The following is a 13167-nucleotide window of genomic DNA, read 5'->3' as shown; positions in this document are numbered from 1 at the left end:
CTGTGTTGCGTCAGCCTGATGTTGCTCTTCCTTTTCAGGTTGAGGTCGACGCTTCTGAAATCGGAGCTGGGGCGGTTTTGTCGCAAAGAAGTTCCGACTGCTCCGTGATGAAACCTTGTGCTTTTTTTTCTCGTAAATTTTCGCCCGCCGAGCGGAATTATGATATTGGGAATCGGGAGCTTTTGGCCATGAAGTGGGCTTTTGAGGAGTGGCGTCATTGGCTTGAGGGGGCTAGACATCAGGTGGTGGTATTGACCGACCACAAAAATTTAATTTATCTTGAGTCCGCCAGACGCCTGAATCCTAGACAGGCGCGCTGGTCGTTGTTTTTCTCTCGGTTTAATTTTGTGGTGTCATACCTACCGGGTTCTAAGAATGTTAAGGCGGATGCCCTTTCTAGGAGTTTTGAGCCTGACTCCCCCGGTAATTCTGAACCTACAGGTATCCTTAAGGATGGAGTGATATTGTCTGCCGTTTCTCCAGACCTGCGGCGGGCCTTGCAGGAGTTTCAGGCGGATAGACCTGATCGTTGCCCACCTGGTAGACTGTTTGTTCCTGATGATTGGACCAGTAGAGTCATTTCTGAGGTTCATTCTTCTGCATTGGCAGGTCATCCTGGAATCTTTGGTACCAGGGATTTGGTGGCAAGGTCCTTCTGGTGGCCTTCCCTGTCACGAGATGTACGAGGCTTTGTGCAGTCTTGTGACGTTTGTGCTCGGGCCAAGCCTTGTTGTTCTCGGGCTAGTGGATTGTTGTTGCCCTTGCCTATCCCGAAGAGGCCTTGGACGCACATCTCGATGGATTTTATTTCGGATCTTCCTGTTTCTCAGAAGATGTCTGTCATCTGGGTGGTGTGTGACCGTTTCTCTAAGATGGTCCATTTGGTTCCCCTGCCTAAGTTGCCTTCTTCTTCCGAGTTGGTTCCTCTGTTTTTTCAAAATGTGGTTCGTTTGCATGGTATTCCGGAGAATATCGTTTCTGACAGAGGAACCCAATTCGTGTCTAGATTTTGGCGGGCATTCTGTGCTAGGATGGGCATAGATTTGTCTTTCTCGTCTGCTTTCCATCCTCAGACTAATGGCCAGACCGAGCGGACGAATCAGACTTTGGAGACATATTTGAGGTGTTTTGTGTCTGCAGATCAGGATGATTGGGTTGCTTTTTTGCCTTTAGCGGAGTTTGCCCTCAATAATCGGGCCAGCTCTGCCACCTTGGTGTCTCCTTTTTTCTGTAATTCGGGGTTTCATCCTCGATTTTCCTCCGGTCAGGTGGAATCTTCGGATTGTCCTGGAGTGGATGCTGTGGTGGAGAGGTTGCATCAGATTTGGGGGCAGGTGGTGGACAATTTGGGGTTGTCCCAGGAGAAGACTCAGCTTTTTGCCAACCGCCGGCGTCGGGTTGGTCCTCGGCTTTGTGTCGGGGACTTGGTGTGGTTGTCTTCTCGTTTTGTCCCTATGAGGGTTTCTTCTCCTAAGTTTAAGCCTCGGTTCATCGGCCCGTACAAGATATTGGAGATTCTTAACCCTGTGTCCTTCCGTTTGGACCTCCCTGCATCTTTTTCTATTCATAATGTTTTTCATCGGTCATTGTTGCGCAGGTATGAGGTACCGGTTGTGCCTTCCGTTGAGCCTCCTGCTCCGGTGTTGGTTGAGGGCGAGTTGGAGTACGTTGTGGAAAAAATCTTGGACTCCCGTGTTTCCAGACGGAAACTCCAGTATCTGGTCAAATGGAAGGGATACGGTCAGGAGGATAATTCTTGGGTGACTGCCTCTGATGTTCATGCCTCCGATCTGGTCCGTGCCTTTCATAGGGCTCATCCTGATCGCCCTGGTGGTTCTGGTGAGGGTTCGGTGCCCCCTCCTTGAGGGGGGGGTACTGTTGTGAAATTGGATTTTGGGCTCCCCCGGTGGCCACTGGTGGAATTGAACTTGTGTGCATCATCCCCTCTGTTCACCTGTTCACATCAGGATGTGGGAGTCGCTATTTAACCTTGCTCCTCTGTCACTTCCATGCCGGTCAACATTGTAATCAGAAGCCTTTCTGTGCATGTTCCTGCTGCTAGACAACTTCCAGCTAAGTTGGACTTTTGTCCTTGTTTGTTTTTGCATTTTGTTCCAGCTCACAGCTGTAGTTTCGTTTCTGTGTCTGGAAAGCTCTTGTGATCTGAAATTGCCACTCTGATGTTATGAGTTAATACTAGAGTCTTAAAGTAATTTCAGGATGGTGTTTTGATAGTGTTTTTAGCTGACCATGAAAGTGTCCTTTCTGTCTTCCTGCTATTTAGTAAGCGGACCTCAATTTTGCTATACCTATTTTCATACTACGTTTGTCATTTCATCTAAAATCACCGCCAATATTTGTGGGGGCCTCTGTCTGCCTTTCGGGGAATTTTCTCTAGAGGTGAGCCAGGACTATATTTTCCTCTGCCAGGATTAGTTAGTCCTCCGGCCGGCGCTGGGCGTCTAGGGATAAAACGCAGGCTACGCTACCCGGCTACCGTTACTTGTGCGGCAGGTTTAGTTCATGGTCAGTTTAGTTTCCATCCTTCCAAGAGCTAGTTCTTATGTTTGCTGGGCTATGTTCTCTTGCCATTGAGAACCATAACAGCGTGCGGTGCCGCTCGGGCGGATGCCACTAACCAGCCAGGCTTGGGTAGGGAAAGCACTGTGATAGCACACGGCGCCACACTGGCAGTCACAGCAAATAGATGCTGTTTTGTGTGTTCAAGTGTTGATAACAAAGTCAGGCGATAGATAGCAATCATCCACCTTTAGCGAGCAGTCAAACACAAGGGAGGGGATAATTAAAGAGTGACTTTCTCTCATCAACACACACAGGTTCACAAGTGTACACTAGCGCATGGCCGAGCTTTTATAGCGGCAGTGCTACAACACCTTCCAGATGGACCAAAAGGAGCCGCAACCGGACCTGAGCTTGTGACCCCCGACCTCCAATGGGAGGTCATCCCGTGGGCATGCTCAGTAAGGGAAAAGCAGGACTTAGTCGCAGAAAGACCTGATCACTGCTGAACATTGCTGGCTACAAGGACAGAACCTGGAAGGGCAGTAGTAACCAGTCGTCCAGTGTCAGCCTAAGCTAGACACTGGGACCGATGTCTCCGCTGAGCATATTCCACTGCAGCTGGAGAAGAATGGTAGTCCGCAGAGGCGATGGTTCGAGATTTTCCCTGTGCAGAAGCAGGAACTCGACACCTAACACTGTGACCCAATACTAGCGTTCACTCTGCGGTAATGTGGCCCTGTGACACAACATGGTTCGCTTCCTTACATACCGAGTACCGATATACTGTCTGCCATTACCAAGCAGCAGGTGTCATCTCTGCATGGTGGACCGTGTGTATTGAAGATTGGCAATGATGTGGGTGATGGGGAGAAGGCAATGATGGAGGTGGTGGAATGGGCAATGATGTGGTGGTGGGGGTGAGAGAAATGATGGTTGTGGTGGAAAGGACAATGATGATGGTGATGGGGGAGGCAATGATGGAGGTTTTGGAATGGGCAATTATGGGGTGGTGGGGGAGAAGGCAAGGATGGAGGTGGTGAGTGCAATGATGGCGGTGGAGGGGGAGAACAATGATGATGGTGGAGGAGAGCTGCATTACACGCTATGAGGGGGCTACATTATACTTCTGTGCTGGGCTGCATTATTTTCTCAGGGGGCTACAACATACTATGTGATGGGATCTGTATTATGACTTATGAGGGGGCTATAGTACATTCTATGGGGACTGCCTTATAAGCGAGCTGCATTATACTCTGAGGGGGCTGCATTATACTATATGAGGGGTGCTCCATTATGCCATATGAGGGTGCTACATTATATTCTATGGGGGGCTGCATTATACCTTATGTGGGGTTGTATTATAATTTATGGGGTGCTGTATTATACCCTATCAGGGGGGCTGCATTATATTCCATGAGGGAGGCTACATGATATTCTATGAGGGGGGCTACTTTATATTCTATGAGGGGGCTACCCCAACTGCTGCTACATAATTAAGACGTGTACTACCTTATATTATACCCTGATATTAGTGTGTAGTAGGCCCCAAGAATGATTTTTTCTGGTGGGCCCAAGGTGATCCGGTCTGATGCTGGGTGGGGGATATTCTCTGCACTGTTGAAAAGTGTGTCTCATTAAGGGAGAGGTTGAGGGCACAGGTAGAGTACCTACAAGAGGTGGAGGAGGCAGAAGCACTGAAGGAAGGGTTACATGCAGAGCTTTGTCCCACAATCCTTGTGAATTCCAAAATTTGCTGTATAGTGAAACCTTTGTGTCTAGTGTTTTAGTTTACCATCCCTTGGTGTGCAGTGGTTTAGTTCTCAAAAACTACAGCCACCAATTGGGCAAGTTCTCCCACTTAAAAAGATGAGAGGCCTGTAATTGACATCATAGGTAGACCACAACTATGAGAGTCAAAGTTGAGAAAACAAGTCCAGAAAATCACCTTGTCTGATTTGGCAAGATTTGTTTGCATTCTTCTCTGACCCTACTTCATCCAGCCCAGGTTCCAACTGCAAGAAAATGTTGCCCATTGGTGCAGATGTTTTCCTCCTCTTGAGTCTGTGAATCTTTGAAGCAGAACTTTGATGGCCATGGAATAGAATGTGCAAACAGCTCTGAAGACTTTCCCATCTGTGGTACCACACAGTCAGTTGGGCGGTTGGAGAGTTGTGACGTGGGGGGAAACAAGGGTAATTGGGATGACACTTATGAGGACTGTATTGTGTGTGATGCAAAGGTGGAGGAAGAGGATGAGGGGTCACTTTATGCAGAACTTGCCATCCACTGGAAAAAACTCCTTCCTTCATCTACAAGGCATACCCATGTATGGCTGCCAAAGAATGGGAGTTAAGTAGCTCATACAGTAACAGAAGTTATCAAATTGCTGTTTGTCAGTGCAGCAAAATAAATTACTTTTTATTTCTTATATCATCCCTGTCTCAGAATCTAAACAGCTATTAAGTACTTTCAATTCTCTCCTCATCCCCCAGCTACCCCTACCTATCCACTCATCTCAGCTGAAGTCTTTGCCTCATACTTTAATCTCAAAGATGATTGACAACATAAGGCAAAACTTTTGTCTAAAGTCTCCACAGCCCCTCCTGATAACTACTCAACTCTCCTCCTGCAAAACCAACTTCTCTAGCATGGAAGATCAATTTTCCTCTTTACTCTACAAATCATGTCTCATCACCTGTGAAAAACAGTCTTTATCACAAAACTAACCCACCACTTCAACCTGTCACTAACCACTGTTGTCTTCCCCTCATGCTTCAAACATACCTCAATCACACCCATCCTCAAAAAGTCCTCCCTTGACCCATTCATTGTGTATTGCTATCACTTATCCCCTATGCCTCAAACTAGTGGAATAACACGTCCATTTTGAACTATCCTTAAATCTATCCTCATGCTCCCTGTTTGACCGCTTACAACCTGGCTTGCTTTCGACAGCACCTTTTCACTTAAACTGCCATAATTAACGTCAACAACGACCTACTAACTAACCCCCAAATCTAAGCAACACTACTTTGTCCTCCTCCTCCTGGACCTGTCATCTGCCTTCAACATAGTGGACCATTCCCTATTACTACAAACTCTTTAATCTCTTGGCATCACAGACTTGGCCCTATCTTGTACCTCCTCATACCTATCAGACAGTACATTTAGTGTTTCCCACTCACACACCAGCTCCTCATCTTACCCCCTATCTGTCAGTGCCTCCAAGATTCATTTTTAGGACCCCTGCTCTACTCCATCTACATCTTTGTCCTGGGACAGCTCATGGAGTCTCACGGCTTTCTGTATCACTTCTACTATTACACAGATCTACCTCTCTGGACCTGATATCTCCTCATTACTTACCAGAACCCCACAATCTCAGTCATCTATTTCATCTTCTCTGCTAGGTTTCTAAAATGTAACATGGATAAAACCAAAGTCATCATCTTTCCACCATCTCATTTAATCCCCCAACTGACCTATCCATCAAAATCAATGGCTAGACAATGATCTTTCCTTCAAATCTAAGATCCAAGCCATTTCCGTTTCCTGCCAAGTCCAACTCAAAAATATCTTCCGAATCTGCAGATTCCTCAACCATGAATCTTCAAAAACATTAGTGCATATCCTCATCATCTCCTACCTCGACTACTGCATCTTCCTGCTCGGTGGCTTGTAATACTATCACACCCATCCAATCTATCCTAAACTCTGTTGCTCGATTAATCCACCTGTCACCCCACTATTCCTCAACTTCTCCCCTCTGTAAATCCCTGCACTGGCTTCCCATTGCCCAGAGACTCCGGTTCTGAACCCTAAGTTTGGCATATAAAGCGATCCAAAACCTTTCTCCTCCATACATCTGTGACCTAGTCTCCTGATACTTACATGCCCAAAACCTCCGATAGTCACAAGATCTCCTTCTCTACTGCCCTTTTATCTGCTCTTCCCACAATCGCATACCAGATTTCTCACGTAGATCCTCACAGATCCTCTGGAACTGTGTCCCTCAACATATCATACTCTTGCATTCCATGGGATCCTTCAAAAGGACCCTGAAGAAATACCTCTTCTTACCAGCATGCCAACTACACTAATCATTGCTCCACCATACCGCTGCAGCTCTATCCTCACCTATTGTAAAACCCATCCTTTGTAGACTGTGATCCCTCATGGGCAGGGTCCTCTCTCCTCGAGTAGCACTCGGTGACTTGTTTTGTTTAAGATTATCGTACTTGCTTTTATTCTATATATCCTTTTCACATACAGTAAATGGCACTAAAACAATAAATAACAATACCGCTGTGAAGCTGCCAAAGAAAGGGAGTTGAGTAGACAGTAAATGAAGTTTAAAAAAAAAAAACAGAGCAATTATAATATTCTACTCTGTGAAATTGATAACACCTTAATGGTGTGTGTCAACAATTTTGGGGAATATTTGTACTCCAAGTTGGGTCTCGTTCATGTGTGTTGCCTGTAGCAGTAGAATTCACATACAAGTAGGCCAGCAATTACTTTCAGTCAATTAGCTGTGTTACTATCATTAAATTTTTATAATATTTGTGGCATTCCAAGCTGATATTTGGGCCACCTGAGTGTGGCTGATAAAAATTAATGTATAAGATGTTGCATGAGGTATCAGGGCTCCCAGCACAGCATTCTCACACTGGTCCCTCATCCACCTCATCTCAACTGAAACTTCAATTCCAAGCAGTAACTGCTGGGACAGAACATGAAACATAATGCATGGCCCTTGGCTGATTGCTTGTGTGGCAGTATAACAGGTTCTACTGTGGGTCAATTGATCAGTCAACTAGCTGTGTTACTATTCTTACATTTTTCTATCAATAGTAGTCTATAAAACTCATGTTTTTGCCATATGAGTGTGGTTGGTTTAAAAAAATGGAGGTGTTGCATGAGGTGTGAGGTCTCCCAGCAAAGAAGGCTTACACAGCTCTCTTAACCACCAGGTCCTCATTAAAACTTTAATTCCAAGCTGTAAATGCTGGGACAGACCCTGATACCTCATGCATGACCCATCTGTTTTGGAAGCTTTTTGTCACCCACTAAGGTGTTGTCTATAAATTTGGTTTTGCCTCCTATTGAGTCAAATGGGGTTCGGGTACGTTCGACGAACTGTTCGGTGAACAGAGGTCCGTTCTGCAAATCTAACCGAACAGAACCTTGAAAGGTTCACTTATCTCTAGTAGAGAGTAGGATTCATGGTTCCATTTACCCTAGCAAGTCTTCTAGGTCCTGAAGCAGCAAAACAGCCTCAGACCATCACACTACTGCTGCCATATTATACTGTGGGTATCATGTTACCTTTCTGAAGTTCTTTGTTACTTCTACACCAGATGTAATGGAGCAACATACACCTTCCAAAAAGTTCAACTTGTGCTTCGTCAGTCCACAGAGTAATGTCCCAAAAGTGTTGGGGATCACCAAGATGTTTTCTGGCAAAAATGAGATGAGCCTTTATGTTCTTATTGCTCAGTACTAGTAGTGGTTTTCATCTTGGAATTCTGCCATGTAGGCCATTTGTGCCCAGTCTCTTTTTATGGTGTAGTCATGAACACTGACCTTAACTGAGTCAAGTGAGGCCTGCAAATCTTTAGATGTTGTAGTTGGGTATTTTGAAAATTCTTGGATGACTAGTTGCTTGGGGTAATTTTAGTCAGCCAACCACTCCTGCGAATTTTCATCATTATCCTATGTTTTTGCATTTTTGGATAATGGCTCTCACTGTGGTTCACTGGAGTTCCAAAACTTTAAAAATGGCTTTATAACCTTTTCCAGACTGATATATCACAATTACTTTGTTGCTCATTTTTTCCAAAACGTATTTGGATCGCGGCATTATATCTAGCTTTTAAGGATCTTTTGGTCTACTTCACTTTGTCAGGCAGATTCTATTTAAGTGATTTCTTTGAGAACAGGTGTGGCAGTAATCAGGCCTCAGTGTGGCTATGGAATTTGAGCTCCGCTTCCCAAAGATGTGATAAGCCCCAGTTCATTTCTGTTTTAAGGGGTGAGCAATCACTTTTTCACACAGGGCCCTGTAGGTTTGGATTTCTTTTTCCCTTAATAATAAAGACCTTCATTTATAAACTGCAGTATGTGTTTAATAGTGTTATGTTTGTCAAATTTTTTTTTTTTTTTGTGATCTGGAACATTTAAGTGTGACAAAATTGCACAAGAATGGGAAATCAGGAAGGGGGCATACACTTTTTCACACCACTGTATGTGTACAATTAACAACCCACTGCATTTTTTGCCTGTTTGGAGTCATTATTTTCTTACACCTCAGGTCAGTAAAATGGTGAATTGGTGTGATTAAGTGGTTTAAAAAACTGCAAAAATAACATTTATAAAATAAACATTTATTCCCATCCTTTGAGGCCAGGTGCACGTGATTAGTAATTAGCATCTCTTTGGACGCAGCGCATGTTCACTGCATCCAAAGCGCTGCCATCTTTTGAATGCAGGTGAATCCGCATGTGTTCACTGAACCAAGCGGATTCACCATGTTCAATACATTCTATTGATGAAATTTCTCACGCAGAGACTTTCATCTCCTTATGAGAAATTGACTTGCTGTGGTCTGAATAGACGCGCCACTTGTCAGTCTCGCGGGTAATCTGCAGGCATCTGTGGACGCATAGTGGGCATGGGAATTCTTGAAATCCTATCCACTATACTATGACATCTGGACCGTGTGGGTTTAATTTAACATAAGTACACAACGTGAAACCTGCAGCGATTGTTGTGCACATACCCTTACATTTCATATTTCAATAAGATTCTAAAATAGTTACAGTTCTTATTCATTAAGGTTATCAAATATTGCAAGTATCTTGGATGGGCAATCAGGATCACATTTTCTTCGCATTGTCAGCCATTTCTTCCCTTGAGTTACTCGTAGATTTTGTTAGTTAAAGGGAACCTGTTACCCCCAAAATGGCTGGTGAGGTGAGCTCGCCGGCATCAGGGGCTTATCTACAGCATTCTGTAATGCTGTAGATAAGCCCCCGATGTATCCTGAAAGAGAAGAAAAAGAGGTTAGATTATACTCACCCAGGGGCGGTCCCGTTGAGGTCCGGTCAGATGGGCGTCTCCGGTCCGCTCCGGCGCCTCCCATCTTCATTCCATGACGTCCTCTTCGGGTCTTTACGCCGCGGCTCCGGCGCAGGCGTACTTTGCCTGCCCTGTTGAGGCCCGGCCCCTGCGCACTGCAGTACTTTGCGCTGCCCTCAACAGGGCAGGCAAAGTACGCCTGCGCTGGAGCCGCGGTGTAAAGACCCGAAGAGGATGTCATGGAATGAAGATGGGAGGCGCCGGAGCGGACCGGAGACACCCATTCGACCAGACCGCAACGGGACCGCCCCTGAGTGAGTATAATCTAACGTCTTTTTCTCCTCTTTCAGGTAACATCGGCGGCTTATCCACAGCATTACAGAATGCTGTAGATAAGCCCCTGATGCCGGTGAGCTTACCTCACCAGCCATTTTGGGGGTGACAGGTTCCCTTTAATAGCAGGTGTTGTCAGACCTTTTTCATCCTTACACCTACATTTTCTCTTTTTTCCGCTTTGTTTCTGCAGGTAAAAAATGTGATGAACCTGATATTAAAAATGGAGAGCTTTACTACAATTACTATTTTCCAAGGAGTCCTAGAAGTACTATACAATATACGTGTAATACCAATTATCTGTCACTAGTACGGAGAGAATACTGGGGGAGAACAGAATGTACTAACTTTGGATGGAATCCTGAACCAAAATGTTTACGTAAGAATTTGTCCAGTTTGCTACCTCTCTTGAAAATAAAAGATTATTTTGAACATAAATATATATTTTGGTTTAAAGCAATTAAGCTTCATTGTAGAATTAAAAGTTGTATAAATTTCTTTTACACTTTCTTTATGAAATCATTATCTTTTATAAAGTATCAATATACGGTCAGTTCCGAGACCTAATAACACCCATGCTCATGAGATGGTGATCATTCAAATGCTGTCAGTTATCAGAGAACTAGAAAATTTCACTCCAAACCAGCTGGTCGTCTACATCATTGTCTGTAAGCCCAAACCAGGAGTGTGAGAAAAATGCAGAAGTGGTGATGGTGACGTTTTTCTATTATACTTTTCCTCTGAATATCCCACTCCTGGTTTTGGCTTACAAATACTTAAGTAAAAAAACTCACCAAATACTCAGCATTAGAACGAGGCCTAATGAAGACCAATATAAAACTGATTAATTGATTGACTGATATGAAAGTACATTGGAAAATTGTACAGCCTTTTGTTATCCATAGAAATTAAATGAAATATTAATACGTTGTCAAATATTCAAAATACTATAAATGCCTTCCATGATGCACTACAGTGTAGCTTCCCTATGTTAATTGTGTAGTGTAGTTGTGCATTCATTTTTTGTTAACAAAGCACTTTACCCATGAGTGTCTGGAACTCACGATTAAAGGGATATTTTCAAGTTGTCACTTGAGCAGATAAGAGCAATGCATAGTCCTACCAGTTTCCCTTTTTCCTGGTTTCTGGTAGGGCGGGCACACTTTCTTGAGTGACAGTTCTTGTGAATAACAGAGCTATAGTATTAGTAGACCTATAAAGCTCAACACAAGTTCTGCTGTAACACATCCATCATTAAACAAGCACATTGTTCCGGACAGTAAGAGCAGAAAGCTGTCATCAGGAGACCTGCTCTGAAAGCTGCAAGGGCTAATGGTTTTGTAAGATTTATAGCAGCAGACTGTCATAAGTTGAGAAGGAGGGGGAAGAAAGTGAGCAGCAGACTGGAGTGTACAAAGCAAAAGCCTGGAAAGATGCAGCTAGTATGTTAGGAGTTAACCTCTCTTCTGGAATGTAGCTACTGTCCACAATTGGCCTGGTCCTGAAAGGGTACTAGTGTCCAAGTTCCATGAAAACTATGTGCAGACTAAGAAAGCTAAAAGCTCTCTTATTGCAGGAAAATGGCAGCAGATTATTTATTATTATTATTATTATTATTTATTTTTATAGCACCATTAATTCCATGGTGCTGTGCATGAGACAGGGTTACATCAAAATACAAATATCACTTACAGTAAACCAACTAACAATGACAGACTGGTACAGAGGGGAGAGGACTTTGCCCTTGTGGGCTTACATTCTACAGATAAAAATATGCAAGTTTGCAATTGACTTGCTGTTTCTATGCTGTCTAATTAACTAAAGCAATTTAAAGGGAATCTGTCAGGCTATTTGTGTGTAGTATACTAATAGTAACCTGGGGGCGTGGCCTGGCTGCTCTCGGGATAAGACATGGCTGACAAGAGCTCCTACAAAACCCAGAGCATACCACAGAAAAAAGTGAACACCTTGATACAAGCTGATCCCCAGGACCAGGTTGAACCCATCCTGCACCCTTTGGGGTGAAGCTGGCAATGAAAAGTGACCCCATAATGTCTCTGGCTGAGCTGTGGGATAGACTGTGGGGACCTGACTGGGAGAAGACAGGCGCCATCTTCTCGACGTAGGGAGCTGTTTCTGACAGCGAACCAGAGATAGTGATATACACCACGGAGGTATCATCCAACGGGATGTCCCTCCCCCTTCCTGCCTGCTCGGGCTAGATCCGTCTCCTCCCGACGACCCCCCTTCGGCTCCCAGCTCTGGTACACTAAACAGTGCAGGGCTTCTCCTGCGCGCCTCCAGCTCCTCTACCTCGCCTCCCCTGCTCCTCTGAATGAGCAGAGAAGCTCCTGCCAGCAGTCGATGCGCTGCAATTACTCACCTATGTGGAACATGGTGTTTTCCCTCCGTGCTCCCCTCCATCTGTCGCCCAGGATGGGATACAGGTGGGCTGGATCTGAAGCTGTGGCGGCGGTGCTCAGAGTTTTCCCGCCTCTTGCCGACGCCATATTGAACAGTGCACCAGAGCGCTGAGGGCCGGAGCGGTGAGATCAAACTTCATCAGGAAGCACAGGGCCACCTCACAAAAGCCACTACTGCCCAGGAAGGAGTTTATAAACAAAAAAACATAAAGAATCAGGAAAAGGGGACCAAACAGAATTAAAAGAGTGGAGACAGAGGGGACCGGTGGGGGCAGGAAATAAGACACCCTGCATTGCATGAAGTACTAAAACATACTAGGAAGGCTCTCCAACTAATTGGCCAATATTCCTGGAAGCTCCTCCTCAGCTTCCTCTTTAATTTCTCTGATTCACTGTGCTTTTAGACTACTACAAAAGCTCCAAAGTTAGCAGAGAAAGGAATTAGGAATTGCCATATTTTTTTATGTGCAAATTGCCTCTTCAGGGAAAAAGAGGACTTTAACTCTATAGCGCCAAGTTGAAAGTAGCGATGCTACAAGTCACAATCAACGCTTTAATGAGTCTTGCAATATGACTTAGGATAAAAGCCAATTCAGTATCTCAATTCGCAGACATGGTGTTTTGGGCATATTTTTTCATGATCAGAACTATCTCTGGGATAACAGGGATATCTAGTGGTCTGTTACAGAATTGCACCCAAAAATACTTCAGAAAGTAAAAGAGGACTCTTTCTGCTTTCTCATCCTCTAAAAATGTAATTTTTTCTGTGACTGCATGCACTGAGGGACTGTGTTTGGTGCCAAGATAA

At 44.6% G+C, this 13167-nt stretch overlaps 1 protein-coding gene across 2 annotated transcripts in view; it reads left to right on the top strand.

The window, feature by feature from the left end:
- Positions 1–13167, top strand: part of CFH (complement factor H) — a 919877-nt gene that overhangs the window by 341756 nt on the left and 564954 nt on the right. For both annotated transcript variants that reach the window (XM_077276558.1, XM_077276556.1), the window contains exon 8: positions 10130–10315. In XM_077276558.1, the coding sequence (XP_077132673.1) occupies positions 10130–10315 (186 nt within the window). The remainder of the gene's footprint in view (positions 1–10129; positions 10316–13167) is intronic.

Source organism: Ranitomeya variabilis, chromosome 8, assembly GCF_051348905.1.
Source record: "Ranitomeya variabilis isolate aRanVar5 chromosome 8, aRanVar5.hap1, whole genome shotgun sequence".
Lineage (NCBI taxonomy): Eukaryota > Metazoa > Chordata > Amphibia > Anura > Dendrobatidae > Ranitomeya > Ranitomeya variabilis.
Note: the sequence above shows the minus strand (reverse complement) of the source record. Positions and strands in the feature narration are given on the sequence as shown.